The following is a 27,653-nucleotide window of genomic DNA, read 5'->3' on the forward strand; positions in this document are numbered from 1 at the left end:
ACCCAGGCAAGCACCACTGAAATTTCATGTGCTTAATTTGTGTTTATAATTCATCTCGTGCTCGGCGGTGAAGGAAAACATCGTGAGGAAACCTGCATGTGTCTAATTTCAACGAAATTCTGCCACATGTGTATCCACCAACCCGCATTGGAGCAGCGTGGTGGAATATGCTCTAAACCTTCTCCTCAAAAGGAGAGGGTTTAGAGCCTTAGCCCAGCAGTGGGAAATTTACAGGCTGTTAATGTAAAAAAAAAATGTTGAATCCTTTATAATTTAATTAACCAGGAGATACGCACTGTTTCGATTTCGAATACTCGCACGCAATTTTAAAAAAGCGCAACAAAATAAAAAACCCACTGTATATTATACTTCATGAAATGACCTTCTAAAATCAATAATTATTTTCTTTTTATTACAGTAAAAAAAATTAATCGATTTGATCTAACGATTTAATCGATTATCGATTAGTGTCGATTAAATTCAAGTGATAAATATCGATATATAAAATATATATTTTTTAAATTGAAATATACAATAATATTATAATATTTGTTTATTGACTTATCAAACTTCGTTTATTTGGACTATTTATCTGTGTTTGAGTAGTCTTTTACGAGCACTTTTGTATCGTGACACTCATTTTAATTGTTTAAAATACTTATAAAAGTACTGAAAATAATTATTTACAACGTTTTTATCATGTACGCTAAAATTTAATTTTAATTCACCGATTTAAAAAATTACTTTTATTCAATAGTAAAATTACATGAATGTGTTTATTAAATACAATTACTATTTTTAATGCCGTAGTCACACCGAGGTATCGATGAGATGCGCATAATCAAATATTATTAGTTATAATTTCATACCGATCATTTTTCATATAATTTTTGAACATTTTTGGATCGTGTCCTTTAAGAATACAAAAACATAACAACGGTACGAGGTTAATTATGAAGAAGTCACTTGTTATAAGTTAAAGTAAATAATGGTAGCTTTGTTTTTTTTTAAATCATTTCATCGAGATAGAAGGCTGGCAGATAAAAAATTATAATGAGAATCGTACCGTTCCACTCAAGATTATAAATAGCCAACTCATGGAGTCGCATCATTGCTCCGATGCGAGCAAGACTCGCCGAGAAGAATAATTTGGATATTTAGTGGATAGGTGCAGGGCAGACATTACTCTGATCCCAATGTAAGTAGCTAAAGCACTTGTGTTATGGAAAATCAGAAGTAACGACGGTACCACAAACACCCAGACCCAAGACAAAATAGAAAACTAATGAACTTTTTCTACAACGACTCGGCCGGTAATCGAGCCCGGGACATCGGAGTGGCGTACCCATGAAAACCGGTGTATGCACTAATCGACCACGGAGGACGTCAAATTCTTACTTAACACATATTTAATTACCGTGAATATTATTTTAAATGTAACATTATTGTCAATTTCCAATGTAGTTTCATTATATTGTATGGTATAGTAGCTTTAGATCACTCAAGCTTCAATATAGATAGACTTAGCAACGATACATAACTGAACTAATGTTACGACTTAATGTAAACAATCTCAGTTTAAGAAGTGCAGCACCTTTAACTGTTATTAATAAATAGAATCTATAAAAATCCTATCACTAAAATCTATGTCTGTTCGTCCCTGCAATTATTCAAATTCGTAAATTAATAATATATAGTTTGTATGATTACCTGGCAGAAATTACAAAGAAGTATGTAGAAATTATATAAATAGTACTGTTAATATGATTTACTAATAGTTACAGTTATAGTGGTTAGTTTTAGAAAATATAAATAAACTCCTTCTCCGCGAGTTTGTAATTGAAATACTAACATATTTTTTAGCAACAGGAGCTGGATGGGCCACTGCGAAGCTTTATGGATTTTAATAGTGCCCATATTCATTTCACTTTTAGTTTCACTTTGTAATTACCAGTACCTTTAAATATTCTAAAAATACCTATTAATTGTAAAGTTCCGAATGGAAAGAGAAGTAATAATAATTACTTTAGTGGCAAGACAAGTTATAATAGTCTTTAAATATCATAATGATAAAAAAAAAACTAAAAAAAGAAACTGCATAAATCTCAGGATCTTAGAGAGCACTTTCCTTGCGGTCCTCAGCCCTGTCGGGTTATGAGACTGACCGAATTGATCTCAATTGATTGATTAAGATTACGACATATGGAGTGTGTTTAATGCTGATAGTGTGACATCGTTGACGATTTGTAAATATATCAATAACTAACAAAACAGATACTGTAGTTGTCGTGACGCATACTATAATATATTACGTGTAGTATGCTGTTGTCCGTGACCGAACTTGGTCAACCCATATTCATTGAAAATAGCAAATTTCATTGTTTTATATTCTTTAGAAGAATAGTCCTCTACAATTACAAATCATTCGGATAGTAATACACACCTGATAGAGGAAGTACTCCATCGACCATTACACTTATTTAGTATTGCTAGCAGTATTTTTTTTTTTAATAATCGCAAAACTGACAATAATTGCTCAATATAAATAAATGTATATACTCTTTATTGCTATACAATTATGTCTACTAAGTGCGAACACTGCATGCGTGTAAGGTATATAAAATATTAATTACAAATTATAGCGTAAAAAATCGAACAATAGGTTAAAAATAAATAAAACTTCCTTCCTTATGCACTACTTAAGTGTACTCAACGTTTTCGTACTAAGGGTGCTATCATTGAAGTCAGCTATGCTTTCACGAAAATAGTTGGCAAGTAATTGCATTCGGTAAATTGGATTTTATTGACCATCATTACTTTTGGTTTTAAGTGAACATCAAAATTTAGATAAATATATACACACAGTTGTATTTTTTAATGATATAGGTTTGCGGACGTACAAATGAACCTGGTGGTAAGTGGTCACCACCGCACAGATATCAGCACAGTAAGGAATGTTAACCATACATCGCGGAACACAACAATACTAAATATTTCTGTTTGTCGGAAGAATGTCGGATGTTTAAGATAGATAACATAATAATATATTTTTCTTTATTTACCTTTAGTCATCCTATTAAATGTCGTCCGCGTTGTGGTCGCTATAAAGAGGGGGATACGCACTGCCTTTTGCCATTCTGGTAAGACTTTTTATTATACATACGCCCACCCTTACGCACGCACTATGTTCGCTCAATGTTTCGTTCGGGGACGCAAGTATGTGCGGCCACATGCAAAACCACCTGACCGGCGTCTTCAACCTCGTGAGCTCCTGCTGTCGCCGACCACCTGCCCGACGCAGGAATTGACGACGGCGATTTGGAGCAACGATTGGAATTGACACCCACACGGAACTGACAAGCTAAACGGAACGGACATACCACTGGGTCAATAACCCCCTGACCCACTGATAGGAGACTAGAAATCGCGCAATAACAATACTGCGTATCTTCGGCCAAGTGTCGACACCAACGTTACACAACTATCAATAGTTTGACTATCGATAGTTGACCTCGAAAACTATTCAGAATATCGATAGTACTATCGATAGTATCGTATTGAGCAATACTATCGATACTATCGATAGAATCGAAGGCTCTCCGTGAGCAATACAATCGATAGCGGCAATACTATCGATATTATCGACAGTATCGCTAGCTCTCTGAAGCAATACTATTGGTAGTAGCGATACTATTGCTACTATCGATAGTATCGATAGTTTTGGACTATCGATAGCCAGCGATTTTTTGATAGTATTGCTTTTTTAATATAAGTAATGTAGTTATTGTATTTTTAATACCGTAAAAGACATAAAAAAGTAGAAAACAGAGTAACTGAAACGGAAACAGTTCGAAAAATCGAAAATATGTGTTCAAACTGCGCTAACATATTTACAAATTGTTTAGAAAATGATCTCAGAAATGAGAATTTTTGGCGCCTATTACATGTAGATTCTATTAATATAATATACCACAATCCTACTCGCTACAATTTACTATACTGCCACTCTCCTTCTAAATACTTGTTAATTTTCGCAATTAATATATTCTAATCGCTACACTCAAGATTACTACAAAGAAGTTTCATTGTAGTACCACCCTCCTCCTAAAAGTTTTTTTTTTTACGTTATGAGTATTTATAATATTTATCCAGAAATCAAACACAAAAAATATTGATCGCTGCAACATTTTTCGCATTTAAATTTTTGATTATTCCTTATTCCGTACAAAATGTCTTAATTCTAAAATCTAATATAGTTGTAAATTTAATTTAATTTATTTAAATATACTTGGTCAATTAAATTACTTATCTTGAGAAAGTAATACTATCGGAAATTACTGGCTATCGATAGCACAAAACTATCGATACTATCGATAGTTTAGGTTAAAAGTAATGGTATTTGCAAAACTATCGTATCAATAGTATTGCTCATGGAGAGCTATCGATAGTATCGATACTATCGATAGTATTGACACGTAACAATACTATCTATAGACTATCGATAGTATCGCTTACACCTTAACTATAGATAGTCTATCGATAGTCTATCGATAGTGGACTATCGATATTCAACACTAGTCGAAACCGCGTAAGTGATCTGATGACACCGGGAGTTCGTTTGTGGTTTGTTAATCAGTCAGCATCTCGTGAAAATACCGAAGAGCTTCTTGAAAATGTACCTAATATTAATTCTGCTGAAGCTGAAAATTACGACAAACTTCCAGATGACACAATTAATTTTAGTACTTCATATTCAGCAAAGCTGCTGGAATTTGGTGATCCAGACAATGTTTTTGAACCTGCTATATCTGCAACTAACAACTTAGTAAATACTTGTTCTGAGGATAGTGGCTGTATATAAGACTTTTCATCAGGAGACTCTGTTGCCGATCCAAATTACGTTCCAATGTCTGAAATAACAAATGTTGCACCGATAGTTTCATCATCGACCGACGGTAGTAATAATTTAATTCCTGAAAGTAACTTGAAACCTAGAGTTGCAGCAGAGTCTAGAATAAGGAAACGAAAAAAGTTTCAGAAAGACTGGCGATGAAAAATTTTTACAAGACTCTATCAAACCGGGGCGTAAACTTGGAGTGGCTTGCAATTCAAGCAATGTGATTAACTGCGAAAAGTTTACAGAAAATGTACGGATAAATATTTTTAAAGAATATTGGGAGATGACCTGGATTGAGAAAAAAATGTTTGTCTCATCCTTAGTAGATAAAAAACCGACTAACAGAAAAACCACTGGAAGGGCTAATACAAGACGAGGTAGCACAAAAGTGTATTATTTGAAATTAAATGTCCAAAAATATAGAGTATGTTTAAAGACATTCTTAGGGACATTAGGCATTAGGGAGTGGACTGTATGATACTGGTTAGGAGATAAACCAAACAGCGAAACAACAATGAATAGAAGGGAAGATATTGCGTTACCTAGGTTAAAAGAATTAGTGCAAAGATTTTTAAGGGATATGCCAAAAATGCCTTCTCACTGCTGCAGAAAAGAAAGTACGAAATTATATTTAGAGCCAATAATACAGTCTAAATGTGAACTATACAGTATCTACGTTGAAGAGGCAACAAAAAAAGCACAGAGAGTGGCTTCCAGAAAACGTATCAGAACGGGTGTATTTTATTCTTTAGTTAATTAGTAATATTTAATGTGGTAAATTAAAATTAAGTTTATCTTTAAATTAATTTATATTAAGATAAGTTACCAAAGCCAAACATCTAAAGTTTAGATCTTAGTTCCTATACTACATTCCTTGTAAGGTACTATTCAAAACATTGAATAGCAACCATTCAAGTAGTGTTTCCGACAGCAATCTCACTTATAAACTTATATTTTGGATATTGAGCTTACAATTCTACGTAATTATATTCATACTTATCTACTATTCTTAATATAAATTAATAAAAAAAAATACTAATTGCAAACAATCTCACGCGCGAATTTATATTTAATATGCCAAAATAAGCTTTGATGGTTAAGATCAGATTGATTTCATGTGCTTGACGCATTAAAGTGGCCTATTTGTCAATGAGGATTTTTTTTTTTTCGTTTATGAAAGTTATTTCGAAACATATATTTTATTTAAGTAACAAACGTTTTTTGTTTATAAAAGTTTAATTTTTTCTAGGGTTATTATTTGGTATACACTTTGTTGTAGTACCGATCCGTCCTCCAACCGAAACAAAAGGCGAAAAATTATTTCACATCTCATGGGCTCTCCTAACCAGTCTCCAGGTAACCATAAACTATAATTTTTTTAATATTAATTGACATACTTCCACGATGCTGTAAAACCCGTATGATATTATTTTTCATTAGAAGATAATGCAATTATATTTGTTAACGACTCAACACATTTTATAGCATAACTAGTACACGAGTCAATTTAATTACATTTTATTTGAAAAAAGAATATTTCAATCATGTAACTTTCTGAACGAGACCACTGATTTTCTTTACACAGGGACTTTGCCTGTCCATATTATACTGCTTTACTGATAGTGAAGTCATCGCCGCTATAAAGCTGTACTACGCGCGCGTCATGAGCCGCAACGACGATATGGAGAAGACAGGTATTTAAAAAAAATGACTGACTTAGAGATTTAGATAAAAATAATAGATTTTTTGCCTCAATAATAGATCATTTGCCTTTTATCTTATAATCTAAGAGTGAAACATATCTCTCTCACTCTCTCTATCATCTTTTTGTTTATATTCAAAAGAAGAAGATAGATTGTTGTTTAATTCATCGCCCTCTAAACGTTTATAGATATTAAACCTTTAAAAAGTCTCGTCCACGTATTTCAAATAGATTGTTTTCTTTGTGCAAAACAAAATTATAATACTTAGATAGATTATTTATATATCTAAATAGAGTATCGCACTAAAAAAGGACTACAATAAACGGCCAAACTTATTATCTTGGTGTGCGTGACGTCTAATACCCTTATCACTTGCCAAACGTTTTCTAACTTAGAAGTGTGCGAGTAATTAGGGTTGACCACTAATTTTTTCGATGTGTTCTCAGTTGTGACAGTCTATTTAGACATATAAATAATAAAAGTTACCATTTTTCTTTTGTTTTTCAGTACACACACATATATGTATGTATATACATACACACACTCACGCACACTAAATTTATAATATTGCTAAGCTTGATTGTTTAATATCAAAAATGCGGAAGGGATTACATTTTTTTTTAAATCCAAAATACTGATTATATAATAATTAATCATTATTAATATACTTTTTTAAAGATAATAAAATAAGATAATAGATATAATAGATTTTTTTTACAAATTTATACTTAAAATGTTTCTTTCGACGAACGAAATCTTTCCGATTTATTAATTAACCACTTCATATTCCTTGGCATAGAATTGCATTCCTATCTTATCTGTCGAGTGTTTCCATGTCATTAAATTCCTTATTAATGCAATATTCGAAACATTCATATAATAACTTAACACTGTAATTTACAAAAATATTAAAAACTTCTCCGTTCATGAATCGTCTTCGCCCCAGTGAAAATAAATAATAAATAAAATTACTATGACGGTGTTGGTTATCTTTGATATAAATCGTATAAGAACATTACTGAACAATATGGGTTAAATATTTATTATTATTCTGCTAAAAAATTAATATAATTTCCTCTAACGGGTAAATAGCGATTCTTCAGTGGCGTAGCTAGGTGGGCAAGGGCCTCTGTGCATTGAACCTCTCCTTCCATCCCCTCTTTCCACCCCTTCTCTAACTTATATTGCCTTTCAAAATTATAGATAGGAAAAAAAAACTTGTAAGCAGGGTCGAGGTTTTCCATCATCAGGAGTTGGCGAGTTGGCTGACCCGCTCTTTTCAAAGCTTAGGTCAGAGGGCCCCCTGAGCTCCGGGGTCCTAGGCCACTACACCACCAGGCCCTATGATAGCTACACCATTGACTATATCCTCGTTTATAGTCCAATAAATAATGTTAAGGTTGCACTAGGGCGGGCACTACGCCGGTTAACGGGTTAATGTAACTTGAGTATTTTAATGGAGGCCAGGACGTGAATTCTGGAGGGAATAGTGACCCACCCCTCAGAAAATTAAAATGGATTCAACACATTGTCATAATTTTAATCGCGATGATCTTCTGAAGATCTCTAATAATAAACCTGCAAGAGTAAACTCGAAACTTCACTCGGATGACGTCTATCAACGTGAGCAACGTCAATGACGTCAATGACGCGTCGCGAGGGCGCTGAAAATACGGTCATGGGGAGGATAGGGTGCTCCACTCGTGTGTCAATTTAATGCGTATGGGTCATACTTCTGTCGAATTTATTAAAACTCTGATTGTAAACTACTGTAATAGTTATGAATTAAGTAGTGGATAAATGAATATTATTGATAATATTGTTTTGTATTTTAGCAATTAATTGTAAATATTAAATGTAAGCTCAACGCTCTCATAAAGAGCTATTGCAAGCAGCGACTGTTGTTTAAGAAGCAATGACTGATTAAGTACATTTAGAAACTGACTGACTATCTTAGGATTAAAACTATGGTCCTTGAGACATAAAACATTAATGTAATATTACTGTAAGTGTTTTTATACTAAGATATAACAAAATTACTGTTTTTTATAATGTATATTACGTATTCGAAATTTCGGTTATATCACGACACTCGTGGATTTTCTGTTCTTGGCCATGTCTCCAGTCATAAGGAGTTATTGTAAATTAAAGGCCGCAAAGATTTATTTATTTTAATTCCATCTCATTTGTCCATACACGTTATCATCTTAAATTGTCGTTTCCTCAACGAATAGTGTAATACATAAATAAATGCTTTTTATTTCTAAAAATAAAAATAAATGTTATTAAATATAATTTATTTATTATATTTACCTTATGAATAATAAGACTAGCTACAAATTTAGTAAGACAAATCACTTTGATTATTTATCGCTATCAAAAGACCGATTTTTTTGTGAGTATTATAAAGAAATTCTGAAAGAAACAAACAAAATTATTTAAAAACAGTAATATTAGTGTTAAAATTATTTACTATTTCACAGCGATAAGGTGATATCAGTAAATCAAAGTTAACGCTAATTTATCAGTTTCTTATTTGATAAGAAAACAATTTAAAAATAGTATTAGTGCTATAATATCGTAAAGCCACTGAAAATTACAATTTCCTTACAAATACACTCGAATTAATAACACTTATTCATAAACCTGAAACGATCACTCAGAATCTGTTCATCGCGTTATATATTTAACATATGGGTGAGAATTTGTTTTTACACTACAAGTGACAGAATTGTTACGAGTACGATACATACAGAAACGTTGCAATCAAGACGACTTTGAATTTTTATGCTCATCGCCAAAATATATAATTCAAACTTAACAAGGTGGACGACCTGGCGAAGGTCGCGGGAAGCGATCTTTGAGGGAGGCCTATTAGTTAAATCTATTAACTGCTTAAGCTATTTAATTTCGATGAAATTTAAACAATTAGAATCAATTGTATTTAGGTTTGCCATATTTAAAAAAATGTTGAGAGAGAGAGAAAGAACAACAAAATCTCTTCTATAATAAAACAGTTTATCTATGGCTTATATACCATTTACGTGAATCGATTTAAATCTATTAACTGCTTAAGCAATTTAATTTCGATTAAATTTAAACAATTAGAATCAGTCGTATTTAGGTTTGCCATATTTAAAAAAATGTTGATCAACTTCAAATAAAATTTTTCATTTGTTTTAAATTTTTAGTTGCGCGACAAATGTCGGTCAATTAAAATCGAAGCACGTGAAACCGCTATACAATGTATAAGTTCAAATATACTTGTTAGGTCGTGATGTTAGTATTGATACTACAAGTATAATACCCACACTTGTATAGTCAGATACTCTCCAAGTTACCTAAAGGACGCACAAGACAAGCGTGTATGTGTATAATCTAGTTAAGCGAATATCGAACGCCTATTCAAGCACTACTGAAATTCTGATAACTTAGACGAGTAATCCGAATTTATAATTGACACGAATATTAACGTTGGCGTACAAAGTCATATCGGCTTCAAAGCGAGCGCTGGTTGGTTAGTAGTAGCCACATGTGTCGTTAACGAATTTGTGTAAATTGATTGCATGTCATCGGAATAGCACGTACAAATATTATGATAAGGATTTGTTTTCACTGAACTATAGTATTATTTAATACAGTTCGCACGTTGTCATAATCGTAACGTTAATCAGATCTGCTACTTTCATGATTACTTACATGACGCTGCACAAAATGAAATAATATCGTTTTATGTGAATATTAACGATCGTTTCGTATTGCTTCACACGTTATAAATACTAAAAACATTACAAAGACGTATAATAATTACAAATGTACAATATTATTTACAATGATTGCATAAATACTATACACAACATTCATCACAGTGTTCTTAACAAATTGTTTTGGATGTGCACTCGACGGTATACCCAACGACAAATGTCATTACAGCGCGAACAGTACGCGAAATTATAACTCAAGCGAAACATTAAGCTAAAGTCACTAAAATATTTCACTTAAAATTAAAATAGTTTTAAAACGCAACTTCTCTGTCTAGTATAATACCCATTTCAACAAGAATTGCGAAGGTAATAAACACTACATACAGACAAATAAGTACAAAACCGAGGCTTCTTCTGAGCTTGAATTTGCCTATGAACAAACAGATCCACAACAGACAAGCCGCCACTAGTAATGAGCCGACCACGAAGTCGATGCCCACTGAATTGATGGTGACAGCTGTGTCGGCTCCTTGAACCAGTAGAGTCAGGGTTTTGATGAGCCAAGGTAGACCGAGTGCGAACAATATCGCTAATGAATTAGCGCCCAACGCGTTTGAAACACCAATACCGCCCTCACCTGAAACAAATTATATTTTTATCAACAATAATAAAATTATACTAACTATAAGTATACATGTTCAAAAAAGTGTTAAAATTTTGGTGCCAGGGCTTTATGGAAACCCGTCTGTAGTGTGTGGTAGTATTAAAGTCTGGACTATATTCCTGTCTGAAATGTCAGTACATTACAGGCAGTAAGGTATTACACCCCTTGAGCTAGTCTGTGTCTATGAGCGAGCGAGCGATTAAATTAGTATAAATATATCCTGAAACGCACAATACGTAAGATGCCTAAAACAATCGAGCAACACAATATTTTATATATTAATAACGTAAGCCGATTTTTGTCCCAATAAATATGGGACGATAGCTGCACATAAAAGAACCGGTGATGCTCTCATTTTGAGCTCCAGTCGTAGATGTGCAGAAAATTAAAGATAATTCTTGATACAAATTGAGTAATTTTAAATTAATTTTAGACAGTGAAAAAAGTAAACAAAATTAAAATAAATTGGTATCGATAAACTCCAATTGTAACTGAACTAATGCACACTATTTGTCGTTAAAAATCATTTCGGCGCCAAATGGAGATGACTTGGACTTGACTTGCAGTTTACAATGAAATGAAAACAAAACAAAACCTGTGTTCCAAAAATTCCTAAAATACTTTTGAATGAACGAGAAGTTCCGCGGGCAATCCACTAGTATTTATAATAAATATATATTGTGTGTTCCTTGACATCTAAATTTATATCGTTCAGTGTTTATGATAAAATAACGTACAAAATATTACAATATGACCGTGAATATTCAAAAGTATTTTAAAATCGGTTAATCTAAGGCTAAAAAAGTTGATGAACGATATGAAACTTATTTTAGTGATGTAAGAGATAATTAGCACGATTCGGTGATCACGAAAGGAATCGACTGAGCCCACGTTACGCACACGTGATGAACACTTGTGGACTTTTTTTTTTTAATTTATACTTACCTAAGGAAAATATATAAATGTATTTTACAGAATTGTGAGATTAATTCGACGTATCTTCTAGATTAATTCATTTTACTATCAAATAATCTAAGTAATTTCACAGATAGTAACTCTCGAAAATTTTAAGTATATATACTTACAGCACAAAGTGTTTTTTATTTATGTACTAATACAAATGTATATATTTACTAATAGGATTAATTCAAATATTGTACAAGAGGCGGCCTTATCTCTTCCAAGCAAGAGAGAAACAGAGAGAAGGTAGGGAAATACGACATAAATGAGTTACGTTGCATTAAAAATAAATAGAAGCCTTGCCATACGCTTCCATATATATAAGTCCCGCACTTTTTTTAAGGGATCAAAGATGCGAGATTGCTCATAAAGAGATCCTACACGTTTTGCGCGAGTGATTTTTTTTTGCATGGTATTTTGTTTCCAGTTATAAACAGACGGCTAATTATATTTTGATTTTCCATTGTGTCAATCCTATATGGGAACGTAACTCAATCGATCTCAGTTCTAATACTTTATGATTAGGAATAACCCCACGCCACGGTGACGGGAAAATACGTCGCACGCAATTTATTCTTAGTATCAAAGAAGGTTTATCCGTCATTTGCGTCTTACTTGCGATGTGAAAGGTACGATAGAATCATTTTTTAATACTAGAAATAATTATTTATATTTACTTGTATTTATTTCACTTAAAAAACATATGACAAATAAAATCGTGATGTTTTCCTTCAACGTCGAGTACGATTATGAACTAAAATTAATTGGCATTTGCTCGACTTAAACCCACTTAAAGATTTACGTTTTCTAATTTCTGTATTAGCATAGAATAATTTATTTCATATTACATCACTAAAACCGAATATTAAACCAAAAATTCATTAAAGTTTTCAATAAAAAATTTATGCTACCGACCAACTCGGAAATAGTAATACGATGACGAAGATCCATCTTCTATAGATCAAGAATATGTATTTTGTATACAGGTCGAAGGTCCTTAAACAATTTCATTAACATTCATAGTTTTGATAAGAAATATTTGTTATACTATAATTTACATAGTAGAAATATGCTTCGACTCCCTCTTGTGATAGCAAATTCATAACATCACAATTACTAAAATAATAACGACCATAGAAACTGTAATTAATATTATATTACGTTTATTATAACTATATAATTTCGAAAATTCCTACACTTTAAAAACGCCTACTAATATAGTTGATTGAGATTAAATTATATGCAGACGTCGATATTCGAGATATCTATAGACACTATGCCGTAATTAAATCGATTATCTCATATAATCGTTAGATGGGATCTATCGATATTTTAAATTGAGATAATATAGAATTTACGTCAATCGACTTGTCATTTCAACCAATTTTATTTAATAATTCAAAAATATTATTCTATATATATTTACACAAATCACATTATATTTTTTTTTTGCTCTTTTTATACACGTGTTAGCGCTACCTGGCCATAAATTATATTAGACTAAAGCTATTCCATAAACGAATAAGGTCATTATTTTGTCAATTATTATTAATATTCAAAGATAAGTGTTTGCTGAAACACAAAGATTACTAATCCGACAACGCAGAGCAGAGCAGATTTTGTAAAGTATGTCGAGCACAGAGCTACGTTGCGAGGGAGGCACATGAAACGTAGACATGCCTGTTGCTCCTCAGATTTGCGCAAAACTGCACGCGTTACGTTTTAACAGTATTTTTTATGATTTCATAAAAACGGAAATATACTTATATAAACTATTGTAATAATTAATGAAATAATTGTTGTTTCGCTTGATAAACTCATTAGTTCAGCTCATCAGGCAGGCTTAGCATGTGTAGACACTGAGTCATTAATCCGCGTCTCACTAGACGCCCTTGATACGTCTCCGTTACATAGACTCCCAGGCATATCTTATCCTTCCATGCTTAGTCTAAAACATTCTAGAAAAAACTCCCCTGACATTTGTTTTCGTAAAAGACGGTTACCGATATAAAAACGATTTTACGTGCTTTCTGAGGCACGGAAGTGTAAATCAACAGGTCTTTCAGATCTGCAGTCTCATAATCTAGCCACTAAACCAACGAGGCAGTGTGATACTGATCCCCTATTGTTCTATTTGAAATAAGGAAAACGTAAACAAAACACAAACGAACTGGTTAAGTAAACATAAAGATAGTCACATAGCATATTAAAATTTGACATTAAACACACCAAGAAATATTCGCAAGGCAGATAATCAATACAATATATATACAAAGATTATTAATTATTATCTTAATTTCGCTAATCTCCAGAAATATTTTCGCGTAGATAATGTTTACGTGTTGATGATTTGTTATTCTTTTTACATACATAGTATGACTAAATTATAATTAATGTTGATAAATAAATTATCGCAAAGATACATATCTCAAATGATTACTAATATTTTTAAATTATTCACTCAAACTCCAAGCGAACAAACTTGTCGGGCCATGTAAAAAAAATGTGATTTATATTGTCATACATTCGCTAGTTTTTTTTTTTAATATCCTTACCTTTTCTTGACATGATGAATATAGAACACGCTTCAGGAAGGCAGCCTCCGAAAGCAAGGAACGTCATTCCCATAACAGATTCAGGTATGAAGAAAGCATGACCTATAAGAAATATTATACAAATTAATGTATTGCTGGCTATTCTCAGGGGTCGGAAAAGAAGATTCCATATCAACCACCACGGGGCCACCAATGAGGGGCCACAATTTTTCCTACATATAAATTTACATAAAGTAAAATACACACGACTAAAAATATAGTTCGATTTATTTAAAAATAATGATATTAATTGAAAACTCTCAATCCGGCCTTTCCGTCAAGGTAAAAAATATTCCAGCACTTTCTACTCTTTAACTCCGGAAGAAGATCAGACGCTTGGCCAAAGGAGTGTTTGCCAACTTATACTTTTGTACTAATTTAAAGGTAAATTAATCACTCGAATTTATAATAAGATTTGTATGAAAAAGGAATATTAAAAACGTTTTTAAATTAACTTAATGTATGAAATCAAATAAACGCTCATCTATTTTCCTTAAGTGTTTCGAATCCACTCAGTAAAAAATGGGTCAATGTCACCTATTAGCTATAGGTTATAAGTATTTGCTCAATAAATATTATTGTACCAGAACGCTTAAATAAATATTAGTATTAATCTTAAAAATAGATTTTAATCTTGTAACTAAATCATTTATGTTTTTATATCTTATAGTGATAGATTTATTACAAGAAATAAATTTAACAAACCTCTACTAACAATAATAAACTATTGTATATGTAACTTCACTTTATGTAGAATGGTCGTATATTTGCATGAATTGTCCTAGCATTGCAATTAAAAGAGAATATTTTTGATTAGTTTAATAAAATTCCAACAACAATCGACTTTAGTCACATATCAAAGGAAAATATTTGCTTTAAACATAGCTACTCAAAGCATTGCATTGCTCTTCAGTTCATGATATTAGATTAAGACTATTTTAGCGTATTGAAAATACGTATAATAAATATTTGCAAATACTACAATACTGTATGTATTACGTAACAATAATATGCAAAGTATGTATACACACTCTAATACCCAGTTTCTAGAGAATCGTTATTGTACACGAGTAACTGATCTTATTTTAGTTATAAATAACGAACTCTTATAATCGTCTTTTAGGAACGATTTTAAAAGTCTCGTTTTCAAAATTAACGATATGTTTTTTACTGGGGTGCCTTTGAATAACGTCTCGCAAACTATTCTACCATCAGTGAGTAAAAAACCGCTTTTAAACTGTTAAAAACTGATTTCGTCTTATTTTACACCAGACTTACCCAAAACAGTCATGCTCCAAGATACGAAGTAAGAGTTCACGCCTATCCATATGATACACATCAGGAAAGCCATCGGATAGAATCTCTGGCAGGTGATCGGTGACGGAATTGTAAGTCCCAAGACAAGTTTCAGTGGCCAAGTGTACAGCCACCAGATCTTGTATATAATTGACTTCCCCTTCGGGAATGTAAAAATACTCTTCTTTGGTGTTTCATCGATTTCCACTAAAGTGACGATAAAAAATAAAAATAGATATATTTAAAACAATGTACATAAAAATTTCCAAAAGTTGTACAATATTTTTGTTTATTTACTTGTACGCTTCTTAGTCTCAGTATATAATGCAGTATTTGAGATTATGTATTTCATTAAAGTATATTTTATTTTACATTAACTTTATTAACCCTTCAACCATATATTATATAATTTGTCAAGTTATAAATTATATTAATAATATGCAACAGCTTTAAACCTTAATACAAATATTCAGATATTAACTGTAAACAATATAGGAACTTCATTGGAAAATCCTTTCTCTCAACAACTCACCTTTCTCCACTGACATCTTTTCATTATTCGTTCCATTATTTATTTGAGCGTCACTATTGTTGAATCCCTTGTTATCGACGCCCTCCTCCACGGGCTTCCCGTCTATTGATACTACATCTGTTGACAAATATACTTCAATTAGTCTTTGATTATTTATATGTCTCAATGGACTGTCGAAGCTGTCGAACGCGACGAAATAAATTATTGGTCAACTGTTGGCCATCTGGTACTCTAGTATATATGACGATTGGCGAGTGTCAAGCACATCACGCACACCAAGACAATAATATGATTCGTTTGTTTATATGCAATTATTATTTAATAATGGATAGTCCAAGAAATTGCACTTTTGCTCAATATTATACACTGTAAGTGCTGTAATATTTCAACTAACGGCCTCTTTGGTGTTGTGTAGCTTATTAAGCTATCCCGAGCTCCTCCGAGGGTTCAAATCATGAATCATCGGATTGTTGCCCCATTCAATAATGAGAATGAAGAAACAGAGAGACCACCTTTGTTTGTGTACATAGGTACACAACAAGTGTTATAAATCTCTGTCTCATTTGAGATTAGTCGCTACAGCTGAAATCGGTCAGAGGGATTTAATATCATTTTCCTATCATTCTAATGTTTTTCATATATTTGTTACTAAAGGATCAGAACATTTTTTTTATAAATGTATCTTTAAATATTTGATCAATCAAGAAATAAAAACAGCAACTAGTTTTGAAATCTAAGATTTTGATTAATAACAAAAGATTAAAATAAAATGTTATACGAATTCTTTTTTTTTGAAGTAACCGCAGTGATTCTTAGATTAGAGATATCTTTCATCTCATCAATGCTGCCTTGAATTCAAGTATCAAAATTATGCGTAAAGTATTATTTTGATATGTATCAAGATTCAAGGTTTTTCTAGCAGCATTTGCGATAATATCTAATAGAATGAAAATTTTAATTACATAATTCTATACATTCAATCTTCTAAATAATCGAAAAGTATTGATTATTCTTTTTCGTTCAACTTTTGTCGCCATTTTTATACATATTATATCATATTTCGACAGACAGACTTGTTTTAATCAATGAGTTACTAACATTGGCAAACCGATCTATCCGCCTGTACTGCGCTAAAACATCCCGCTATAAAACTACTTACTGTCAAATACAAAAAATAAAAATAAAATATTATTACCGGTTCAGACGACTTTGAAACGAATGCTGCTAAAACTAAAACCGAAACAGATAAACTTTATATGACAGATTTCGAAACCTATCCACAGTTATAGATCGTTTAAAATACATATATCCGCAAAATTCGTAAAATCGAAGTTCAAAGGGCGGCCATGATTGACGTTACCGGTGCGTTCAGTAATTGAGTTCCAATTAATAATTTCGTGCAGGGTTACGGAAAGCCCAATGGAAACTTATCCACAATATATTAATAATAAATAATAAACCATATTTTTAGTTTTATTTATTTCACCCGAGCGAAGCTGGGTTTACATCTAGCAATATAATATTTATCTAACCGACGTCATTTGTGTAATATCTCAAAAAATCAAACGTAATTTTAAACGATAAACAGCTTGTTGAAACCATAATAGATGAAGTAAATAAGATAATATTATATTATTAGCGAATCAATGTTTCGGAAACTTATTTTGATTAAATCGATAAAATCAACTGATCGATAACAATTTCTATATTATATCTGTTTTATTGTATTCCTAAAATCGGCTGAGATATATTATACTAAGAAATAAACAAAAAAAAAAATTACACATATAAATTAAATATAAATACTAAACAAATGATCATGATGACGTCAAATTGTTGCAATTATGATGCTGAGTTTGAGATTGAGAACTATATTTTTCAAATTTGTTATTTACTAATTTATTTCAAAGTTTTATTTTGATTATCTCTTTAATGAACCAATGTTTATTAATATTTATATTATACAAATGATTGCGAAACGGTTAGAACGTTAAATGTTTCGTAAGGAACACAATCTACCCGTGATTAATCCCCTGACCGATATCGGAAACTAACCAATGTGCTAGACTAACTCACTCTCACTCTCTTTTCAATTGGTAAACGACCGCAGAGAGATCAAACTCAGAACTGCTACTGAACTTTTTTAAAAACTCACTTAAGCCAAGTAACTATTACGACTTACACTTTAAATATTACATTTCGACATACTTTTGTATCAAGTTCAGCAAAAACTCATGACTCATACTTACATTCTGACTTTCCGTTCTTGTTACAGCAAGAAGCTGTGATCCTATCAATCAAGTTAAATATTTTCATACTGTTGAACATGAAAACGAAGTAACAGATGTACAAAACGCCAAGCACCGTCGCCTCGTACCAGACGATTTGGCCATCCCAAACGATGGCGACCAACACGCCAACATTGATCATGTAGATAAGCACATCCCTCGTTACGGGACGGCGGTCGATCGCTATTGGCTAAAATATTAAAACGCAATCAATAAATCTCTTCTAAAATAATATTTCTATTTATGGTTTGCAAACTGACAACATTAACGAACAAATTATTGCATGGATTGTTTAATAGATTTTATATGTATTTAAGATTACTTAAAATGCTTTGCCTCCGCGGATGGTATTAAATGCTTTATAACCTTTCTCAAGTAATGCAAACAGATTAATTTTAAATGGAACACTATAGTGTCTCAATAGAAATAAACATAAAAATTATAGGTAATAAACATAAAATTTGATTTGTTCATTCGCTAGTTTGTTGGTAATCATGTTAATTGTTTTACATAAAATACACCAAATGAGTTGATTTACTTGAAAATAATTTTATATCAATAATGTTTTTGTTCTCACCGCCACTGCCGCTAAACTGCCTACAGCTGCGACACCCAGCAAGTTAAATATGGCAGAGCCGACGATGGTGCCTATACCCATATCGGACTGCGTGAGGAATGTTGAGATCACGTTCACGAAGAATTCAGGACAAGAAGTTGCTACTGACATAAAAGTAGCTGCCGCTACGTTCTAAAAACAAATGCTACTTCTAAATGCTAAAATGCAAAAAATACGCATAATTCGAGAAACACGTTTTTTAGCGTATATTATGTCACCGAAAAATTGTAAATACCGTCAGAGTAAGTAGCTAAAGCACTTGTAATCTATCGAAATGCGTAATTTCAGTTAAATTATAAACACTAACCTAACTTAAGCATAATATCATAAACTATCCAAATTTTTGACGTTTTATTTTGAGTTAAATCACCGTTTATAATATTTCGGTAGTTTGCAGTCACGCGAGATAGATTACAATCTAACGATATTTACAATTCTACAGTGAAATATATATATTTTCAATTTACATTACATTATTAAAATATATATATATAATATTCTGTATTATATTTGTATTTAAAAAAATAGTTTTAATATATTACACGCTATTGCACTTCTACTATATCATTATATATTATTTGTATTAATGAGATGAAAACTCATTAGAAAAGGAGCATTTCTTTTCTAACATCTCAGTTTTCATAACTCATTTTTCATCATCTCATTTCTAACATTTAACTTCAGCTTAAGCGGGAATCCGCACATATAAAATTTTACTATTTAATTCTAGTTAATAGGGTGGATAGCACTGCTCTACGCGAATCCATATATTTGTATGTTCCCGACCAATATATGCGTGGTGTTGGAAGATGGCAACATCGATTGTTTTGTTACCCACCCATGTGGCATTCTCCCCACGCTAGCAACAGCCCCCCTGCTAGGACTGTTAAACTTTTAAATAGCTTCCTACGTTTTTGTTGAGATGTAGACATATTTTGTGTCTTTTATACTATATTCAAACAATTCTATATATTCCAGAATTTTAAAGATTAGTTTTATGGTTCCCAAATAGATTTAAGCTTATTTTTTTTACTTTTTTTTATAAATTTTATTTCATTCGTCCTTAGTAGTATGTTTTAGTCAAATTAGTAGGAATATTTAAAAAAAATATAAGTAATTAGTGTAGATATGAGCGACTTGGTAACTGTAACTGTAACTTGATAACTGTAATGCAAAATATATTTTTCAAATAAAGATTATTATTAATAAACATATGTAGTAAGAACAAGACTTAGGTGTTTCTAAAAAATTAAACCGCTGAACCAGTTTAGATGAAATTTCGTATGAACAATTTGATTCACGGGGTAAGTGGGTAAAGTGAGGATGAGGGATCCGTGTGAATTCCGCTTTACTAACCTGCGGTATCTTTAAATCCTCGCATATCATTTCGACGCAAGGTATGAAGTAATCGTTGCACACTATCGCCAATAGTGTAAAGGAGTAGATCCCAAACATTATATATAACACGAACGCACCGCTTCGAAGTTCTTCGTCTAAAACAAGCGTTAAATTAAATTGATTTGTACATAATCAGCCTGTAAATTTCCCACTGCTGGGCTAAGGCCTCCTCTCCCGTTGAGGAGAAGGTATGGAGCATATTCCACCACGCTGCTCCAATGCGGGTTGGTGGAATACACATGTGGCAGAATTTCGTTGAAATTAGACACATGCAGGTTTCCTCACGATGTTTTCCTTCACCGCCGAGCACGAGATGAATTATAAACAAATTAAGCACATGTAAATTCAGTGGTGCCTGCCTGGGTTTGAACCCGAAATCATCGGTTAAGATGCACGCGTTCTAACCACTGGGCCATCTCGGCTCGTTACGTTATACGTTTGAATATTATATAATATGTAACAATAACTCATATATTATATGGACGCATTTATGATGTGAAACCCTCCTATGACGATGTATGTATATATCAATTTATTTTCTTTAATTGTGAATTATTTCAGTAATCAACGTTTGCTATGAATATGTCTTAATTAGGCAGACAACTGACACATGCTATGAATTTATAAAGATAAACTTACAAACTCAACTTGCAGTTTATAAAATAATTAACCGATTTCTTGTTTTAAAACTTAACATATAAAAGTCAATTTTCCTAAAATATACAAATCTTCATTCTCAAAAAATAGCTCACAGTTGCCAATATTTAGGAACATTCAAACTAATTCGTATTATAAATGAATAGCCAGCTCATCCCTCCTTCCTGTTGAACATTTCCACCATATTTCAACTAAACGTCTTATTAAATACATTACAATTTACAATAAAACGTGCCCGAGTAACATATTATATAAGTTCCTACTTTTACATCTTTCTGTATGAATAAATCTCCTATCTGTAATATAAAGAGGCTTATAAAAGTTTTATCATGAAAGAATAAAACTCACTTAAAGGGAGGCGCATTGACTAGGGATGTCACATAAACGAAATTGCAGCTGACTTAACGGCTGTAGAGGTCATCATTGTATAGTTTGTTTGTATGTGCGGTGACAACAAAACGTGAAAAGTTATTTTGAAAACGACAATAGTCATAACAAAGTCCTGTTTGCATGAGAAAGACTATAGTTTTGTTAGAAGTACCTATCTATTTAATCAAAAATCTAAACCTTTGGACCAATAATTTCTTAGTTAAATTGCAATTATCTAGCCAGTCAGATGAACCGCCAGTGAGAGTGTTTTTAATTGAAAATTATTACTCAAAGATTCAGTACTATACGGTTATAAAATAAAGATATTTTTGACATTTATATCTACAATAGAAATTAAGCACAATCGTTGTCATTGGCTAAGTTAAATTTGGTTAGAAGGTAAACAGAGTCCATCAAGTATTCAAATTAATACATAAAAATTACCCAACAATTTAATTTGAATTAGAAAAATCCTCTCACTTAATCAATACAATTTGATAACGTATCATAATTATTACGTAAATAAGATACGCATATATAATGATTGACGTTGATTCGTCCGACGAAATAATTTTTAAATTCCACTGATGCCTGTTTTTCAAATGCATGTATATTTTCGTATTATATTTATACAAAATGTCACATACAATGTTTATCTTTTGTGTTGTATTTCGAGTTTTATTTTACCTGAATTACATTTGTGAAAAAATAAATATATTAGTATTATATTAGATTGCAAGAGAAAAGTCGATTGTGAAACTTTGACTTGTAAATAATTGAATCCAGATGTTTATTCTTACTTATCTAAAGACCTTTCGACCTCAATTTTACATACACGTGTAAACTTTCCTCGGGATTTTTTTCAATGGCGAGGACAATATAAAATTTCGTGGGCTGGAATTGAACTAGCGATCTCATCACAATATTGTTATAAAATCGAACGATTAATAACTATTCTAAAAATGTACTTATATTAATATTTTTAGAAGAGAATATTATTCTAAAATAATAATATTCTACTTAAATGATTCCAATTCAATAAATAACTTTTTTTTTAATTAAATATAAACTTCAAATAACTCACCATCGAATATACTAACTGGGAAACTATTCACCGAGTCCTCACTCGACCGTTCCACTTCTTGCATGATATTTCCGACTACCTCCGTCTTCGTCCTCAGCCAGGGCCTCCAGTGCCATGTCTCTGACTCATGGTTCAATCTCTTCATAAGTTCTTTCGTTATATAAACCTCTTCGCCATTGTAGTTGAACACCGTTATATAATCATCATCAGCATCCGTCAAATCTGCAAGGCGTATCTTTATAAAGTAACATCGAAATAAGGACAATGAATACAAGTAATTTTAAATAAATTATCATTTATAATCACTTGACCATCGTTTCCCAGCAATTGATTGGTCATTATAAATGTCATAAAATACTCGTTTAAGGTAAAAGAGAATAATTTTATAAATAAATTGTAATATCAATATTCGCACCAAACCGCAGCTAACAGTATAACAACGAAGTAAGGCTGGATCGATTTCGGAATCACGGGGCATTTATCATTTTTATCCATGAATGTCCTATGATAACGTCACATTGTTTAACGAATTAATTTACACGTTTATCTTCGCTAAATATCGATTTTATTGCCTTTCTATAAGTGCGTGATTATTTGATATGAATGTAATATGTATTATTATTAATGTGGATTTATTTAAGGTAAATATACATTATGTTTTGTTAGATATACTAGTTGTAGTAGTCTAGTAGAAGGTTACCTGACTAGATGAAAAGGAATTTAACTATATAAAAGATATAAGGTTGCTATCGAGAGTAACTTGCCAAAGAAGCAATGATTAACTTTTATTATTAATGAATATTTATAACTTGGTTACGGGCTAGTTCAGCAACTTCCTAAGTTATTAATTAGGCAGCTTCAATAATTTAACACATTTATAAACGATCGAGTACCTTGATTAAGTTGTAAATCTATACATATAATAAAATTGGAGTGTCTGTTTGTAATATTAAAATAATCGTTTTTTACTAAAATAAAATTTCTTTCAATGTTTGTCTGTCTGTCTGTTTGTTCCGACTAATCTCGGGATCTAATTTCGGCTAGACCGATTTGGACGGAACTTCACTGGCAGATAGCAGGTGTATTAAGGAGTCATTTAGGCTACAACATTAACTTTTTTGTTAAATTTAAACGCGCACAAAATCGGCACAGCTAGTCTATAATAAATTCGTAAGCATTTCGTAAGTTCGTTATAAGAAGTATTGTATTTAAATCTAGACTAATTATATAAAATGCATACTGAAATCCTCGAGAGCCGTAGTGTACGATAGAGTCAGCCATATCGTCACAGCAGCGATCGCAACTAACTTATTTCGGAACATCTTGAAAATAGTAATTTCTTCTCACAAACCAAAGGATGTTGATACTCGTTCCTGTTGAAAAACAAAATTGATTATCATCCATTTAATAATTTATTTTAAAAACTCTATCACGATGATTTCTCAATAAAGTATAGCCAAGTAATACTATAGTGCTTAGGAAGATGTATGCCAATTCACTCTCAATATTCGATGGGACTACTAAACGACATGTCAATGAAATTGCGCAGACGCAATAGCCGAGTGTTTATTCAGTCAATTTGCAAACTTCGGGATGTTTTTAGGAATTTCTTGACAGTAACGGAGATCAGATAAAACCCCTTTAAGCCAAGATCTCAGCCCTATTCTCCATGAACTTTTTGTTTGCAACAAAAAGTTCCCAAACATGAAATCTATTTTAGTGGCATTCTTATTATTCTGCGAGTTATTTTGTTTGTAATATTTATCGTTTATACATCCTCACAATATTACCTATAATCCGTGAGCAAAAATTCGAAACTCACCGCAGAACATAATTGTGATATATCCGAAAGTGATAATCGAAATCGAATATAATAATTACAACATTTAACTGTTACAAAACAGCAAAGTAAGGCAGTTTACATCATTTCGCCATTAAGTCCTCAGAATAGGTCTACTGACATCTTAGTCATTAGTAATATAATGCTAATTATATTTTCACAAGTACAAGGATAGACTGTGTACGTAATTGTTAGTTTAGTAACCACCTTGGCGTCCTATTCCATAACTAAGTAATTAAATTTGAGAATTCATAATTTTAATATATATTTCTCGTTTTTGCCTCACAATTTTTTGTTTTGATTTTAACTATATTATTTTTGTATTTGTTATTAAGTATATATATCACCATCATCGTCGTTAAACAGTTACAATACACTGCTGTCATATGTCCAAGTATCCCCCCGTTTTACCCCCTATCCGTCCTATTATTGCGCCTGTATGAATCTACAAAGACCTTAAAGCCAACTACGAAGACATGTATCAAGTATCATTAAGTTCTAAAGAACTAGTATTATGTACAACCGTTAGTTACTTACAAAACAATTATTTAAGATGTTTAAAATTCAAATAAGGACATAGAACATCGAATAAATATATAAAAAAGAATTATGCTAAGCTATATCACTTATATAATAAAAAATTAAAACATTATGTATTATAAAAAAATATGATTTCGTTACTTTTTTAAAACGAAATATCAGATACGTTGATACCCCTAAAACTGTATATGTATCAAAAAACAATTGCTTAATGTTACCTTAATTTTAACTATAGTAACTAAGACCAGTCCAAATGAAATTATAACTTTGTTTTTAATACATCCATTTCAAGATTATAATTACAAAAATCTTGTTGAATTATTAACAATCAAATTATCTAAACATTTTAACCGAATAACAGCGTTATGTACCTAAATTGTCTTAGCTTCATAGTATGTAGATAAAAATATATAATATTAAAGTAATATGTACCTATATATTAGTATTTTTATATAATATATGTAGACGAAGGACACTTGAAGTTAAGTGGTTAACACCGCCCATAGAAAAGGCGCTGTAATAAAATTATACAAAAATATTTATGTTCTCGAATACATCTTTATATTGAATTAAGAAAAACCGTAATGAAAACACTACCGTACATTTTTTTTTTATAGTACCTTTATGACATAGGAAGTCCGCTTCAAAATCACAATATACCTGTACGTATAAAATATTTTGTCACAAAAGCATTGCAAAGGTGTAAAGTAACTTATTTAAATATATTCGTATTTCGCGCAACGTCGCTTCACATACTGCAAATTGACACATATCACAGACTACTTTAACAAAAAACAGAAAATAACAACGCAATTAAAATAATAACTGTAACACGCATCACGTTCAAGCATTATTCAAATGAAAATAAACACAATTTACCTTCGCCTACATAATTCTTAGCCTTGAATAATCACATAATATCCTCGCTTAGAATTAAAAAAATCCCTTAATAGAACCACAATATCTCTTAAATATATATAAATATCGATATAAATACGATCACAACAAACGCTGAAGCGAACTAAAATCGATAACCTAATTATTATTAAACGTTTCGAAATAAAATCACAGAATCGATTAATCGATAGTCATTATAATTTATTCGATAATACAACACATCACTTTATACTTACTAATAGTATTCTTAGTTGACACTTAATTGATTTGATTTATTTATCGACTACTAAAAGTACATTTTCGTTAACTAAACTCTATATTCCGCTAGCTGTCGCTTGGCATTGCAAGGATTTCATTTTCAACACTGAAACAAAGATATGAATGCCAGGGGTTTTTAAACAGATAATCTTAATTGATAAGGCGCTGTCAACGATTAGTAGATTAAATTACGTATTTGCTATATTTATTGTGTGTTTGTTGTAAATGCGCACACGCATCTATTTTAGTGATCTTCGTTTATATAGATAAAATTACTCGATTGCAAGATTGCATGTTTCATAGTTGTAAATGAGATAAACCTTCAAAATGTTGTCTCGTGAAAGGATACTTGAATAATGAGTTAATTTAAAACGATCGGACTATAAATATTTATAAATCTCTTTCATTACATTTCACTTCATAACAATGGGTACTTAATAACAATGGTCAATTAAAGTTCTATAAAAATATTTAATGACACTTCTTTCACTTTTATTCAGTTTTCATATCAATACCGGCATTCGAAAAACTTATTTTTCTTTTAAGTACCAACTGTGCCAATAAATGTCCTATCCATAACGGTAGGTACAGCGATTTTGCCTTATAAATATTAACTGAAAATTTGGGATTCAAGCCCGCACAAGCACCACTAAAATTTTAAATGCATGATTTCGTTTTATAATTTGATTAAATGTAAATTCTTTCATCAACCATCCAACTCTTTTCAATCTGCCGGGCGACGACCATTTCTTAATGTCAGTATTGTAAACAATTTACCCATTTTGACCAAAATTATAAACATCCAATACCATTCGGGGTGAGCCAATTTTTGTATACCGTTATGAACGGCATCGTAGTTACTGTCGTGAGATGTGAATTTTACGCAATTCAATACCTACTTTCAAGAAAGAAAAACGACACCATAACTTTGAAAGTGTAATTAATTTAAAACAGTTCTTATTATTAATTAGTAAGGGATACAATATATCATGAATTATGCCATGATGTCTACATACATAAAAGCAAGTTTATTTTATTTTAGTTAGTGTGACTGTGCTCCTGCGGCACAGACAGACCGACAGTCTGTTGGTCTGCAAAATGCACCTCTCTAAAGGTAGTGCCTCTGGAGGCGTACCTAACCTCTAATTACGATATTGGTTATGAATTTCGATTCATTAATTTTAAATGGTTTAAAAATCAAAAGAAGTGAGTTTTACATAAAGAATAATAAGGACCGCGTATGATAAGCAGCAAGCATGTATTATCGTAATAAAATGTTCAAAATACTCTTTAAGGCATACATATATAAGGTTATAAATTTGATGTAACAACCTGCGCATTGTTATATTAAAATTC

The 27,653-nt window shown here is 31.6% G+C and overlaps 1 protein-coding gene across 1 annotated transcript; it reads right to left on the reverse strand.

Moving 5' to 3' along the window:
* Positions 1-10,174: 10,174 nt before the first annotated feature.
* LOC113403883 (sodium/potassium/calcium exchanger 3-like) lies at positions 10,175-26,414 on the reverse strand. Its single transcript, XM_026644511.2, has 10 exons — positions 26,276-26,414; positions 24,003-24,135; positions 22,763-22,984; positions 20,611-20,747; positions 19,216-19,386; positions 18,600-18,828; positions 16,351-16,467; positions 15,801-16,025; positions 14,484-14,585; positions 10,175-10,941 (listed from the first exon to the last, which is right to left on the reverse strand). The coding sequence occupies exons 2-10, from the start codon at positions 24,082-24,084 to the stop codon at positions 10,616-10,618; spliced, it is 1,611 nt and encodes a 536-aa protein (XP_026500296.1). The 5' UTR covers positions 24,085-24,135; positions 26,276-26,414; the 3' UTR covers positions 10,175-10,615.
* Positions 26,415-27,653: the final 1,239 nt, after the last annotated feature.

The sequence above is a fragment of the Vanessa tameamea genome, chromosome Z, assembly GCF_037043105.1.
Source record: "Vanessa tameamea isolate UH-Manoa-2023 chromosome Z, ilVanTame1 primary haplotype, whole genome shotgun sequence".
In the NCBI taxonomy this organism is placed as follows: domain Eukaryota; kingdom Metazoa; phylum Arthropoda; class Insecta; order Lepidoptera; family Nymphalidae; genus Vanessa; species Vanessa tameamea.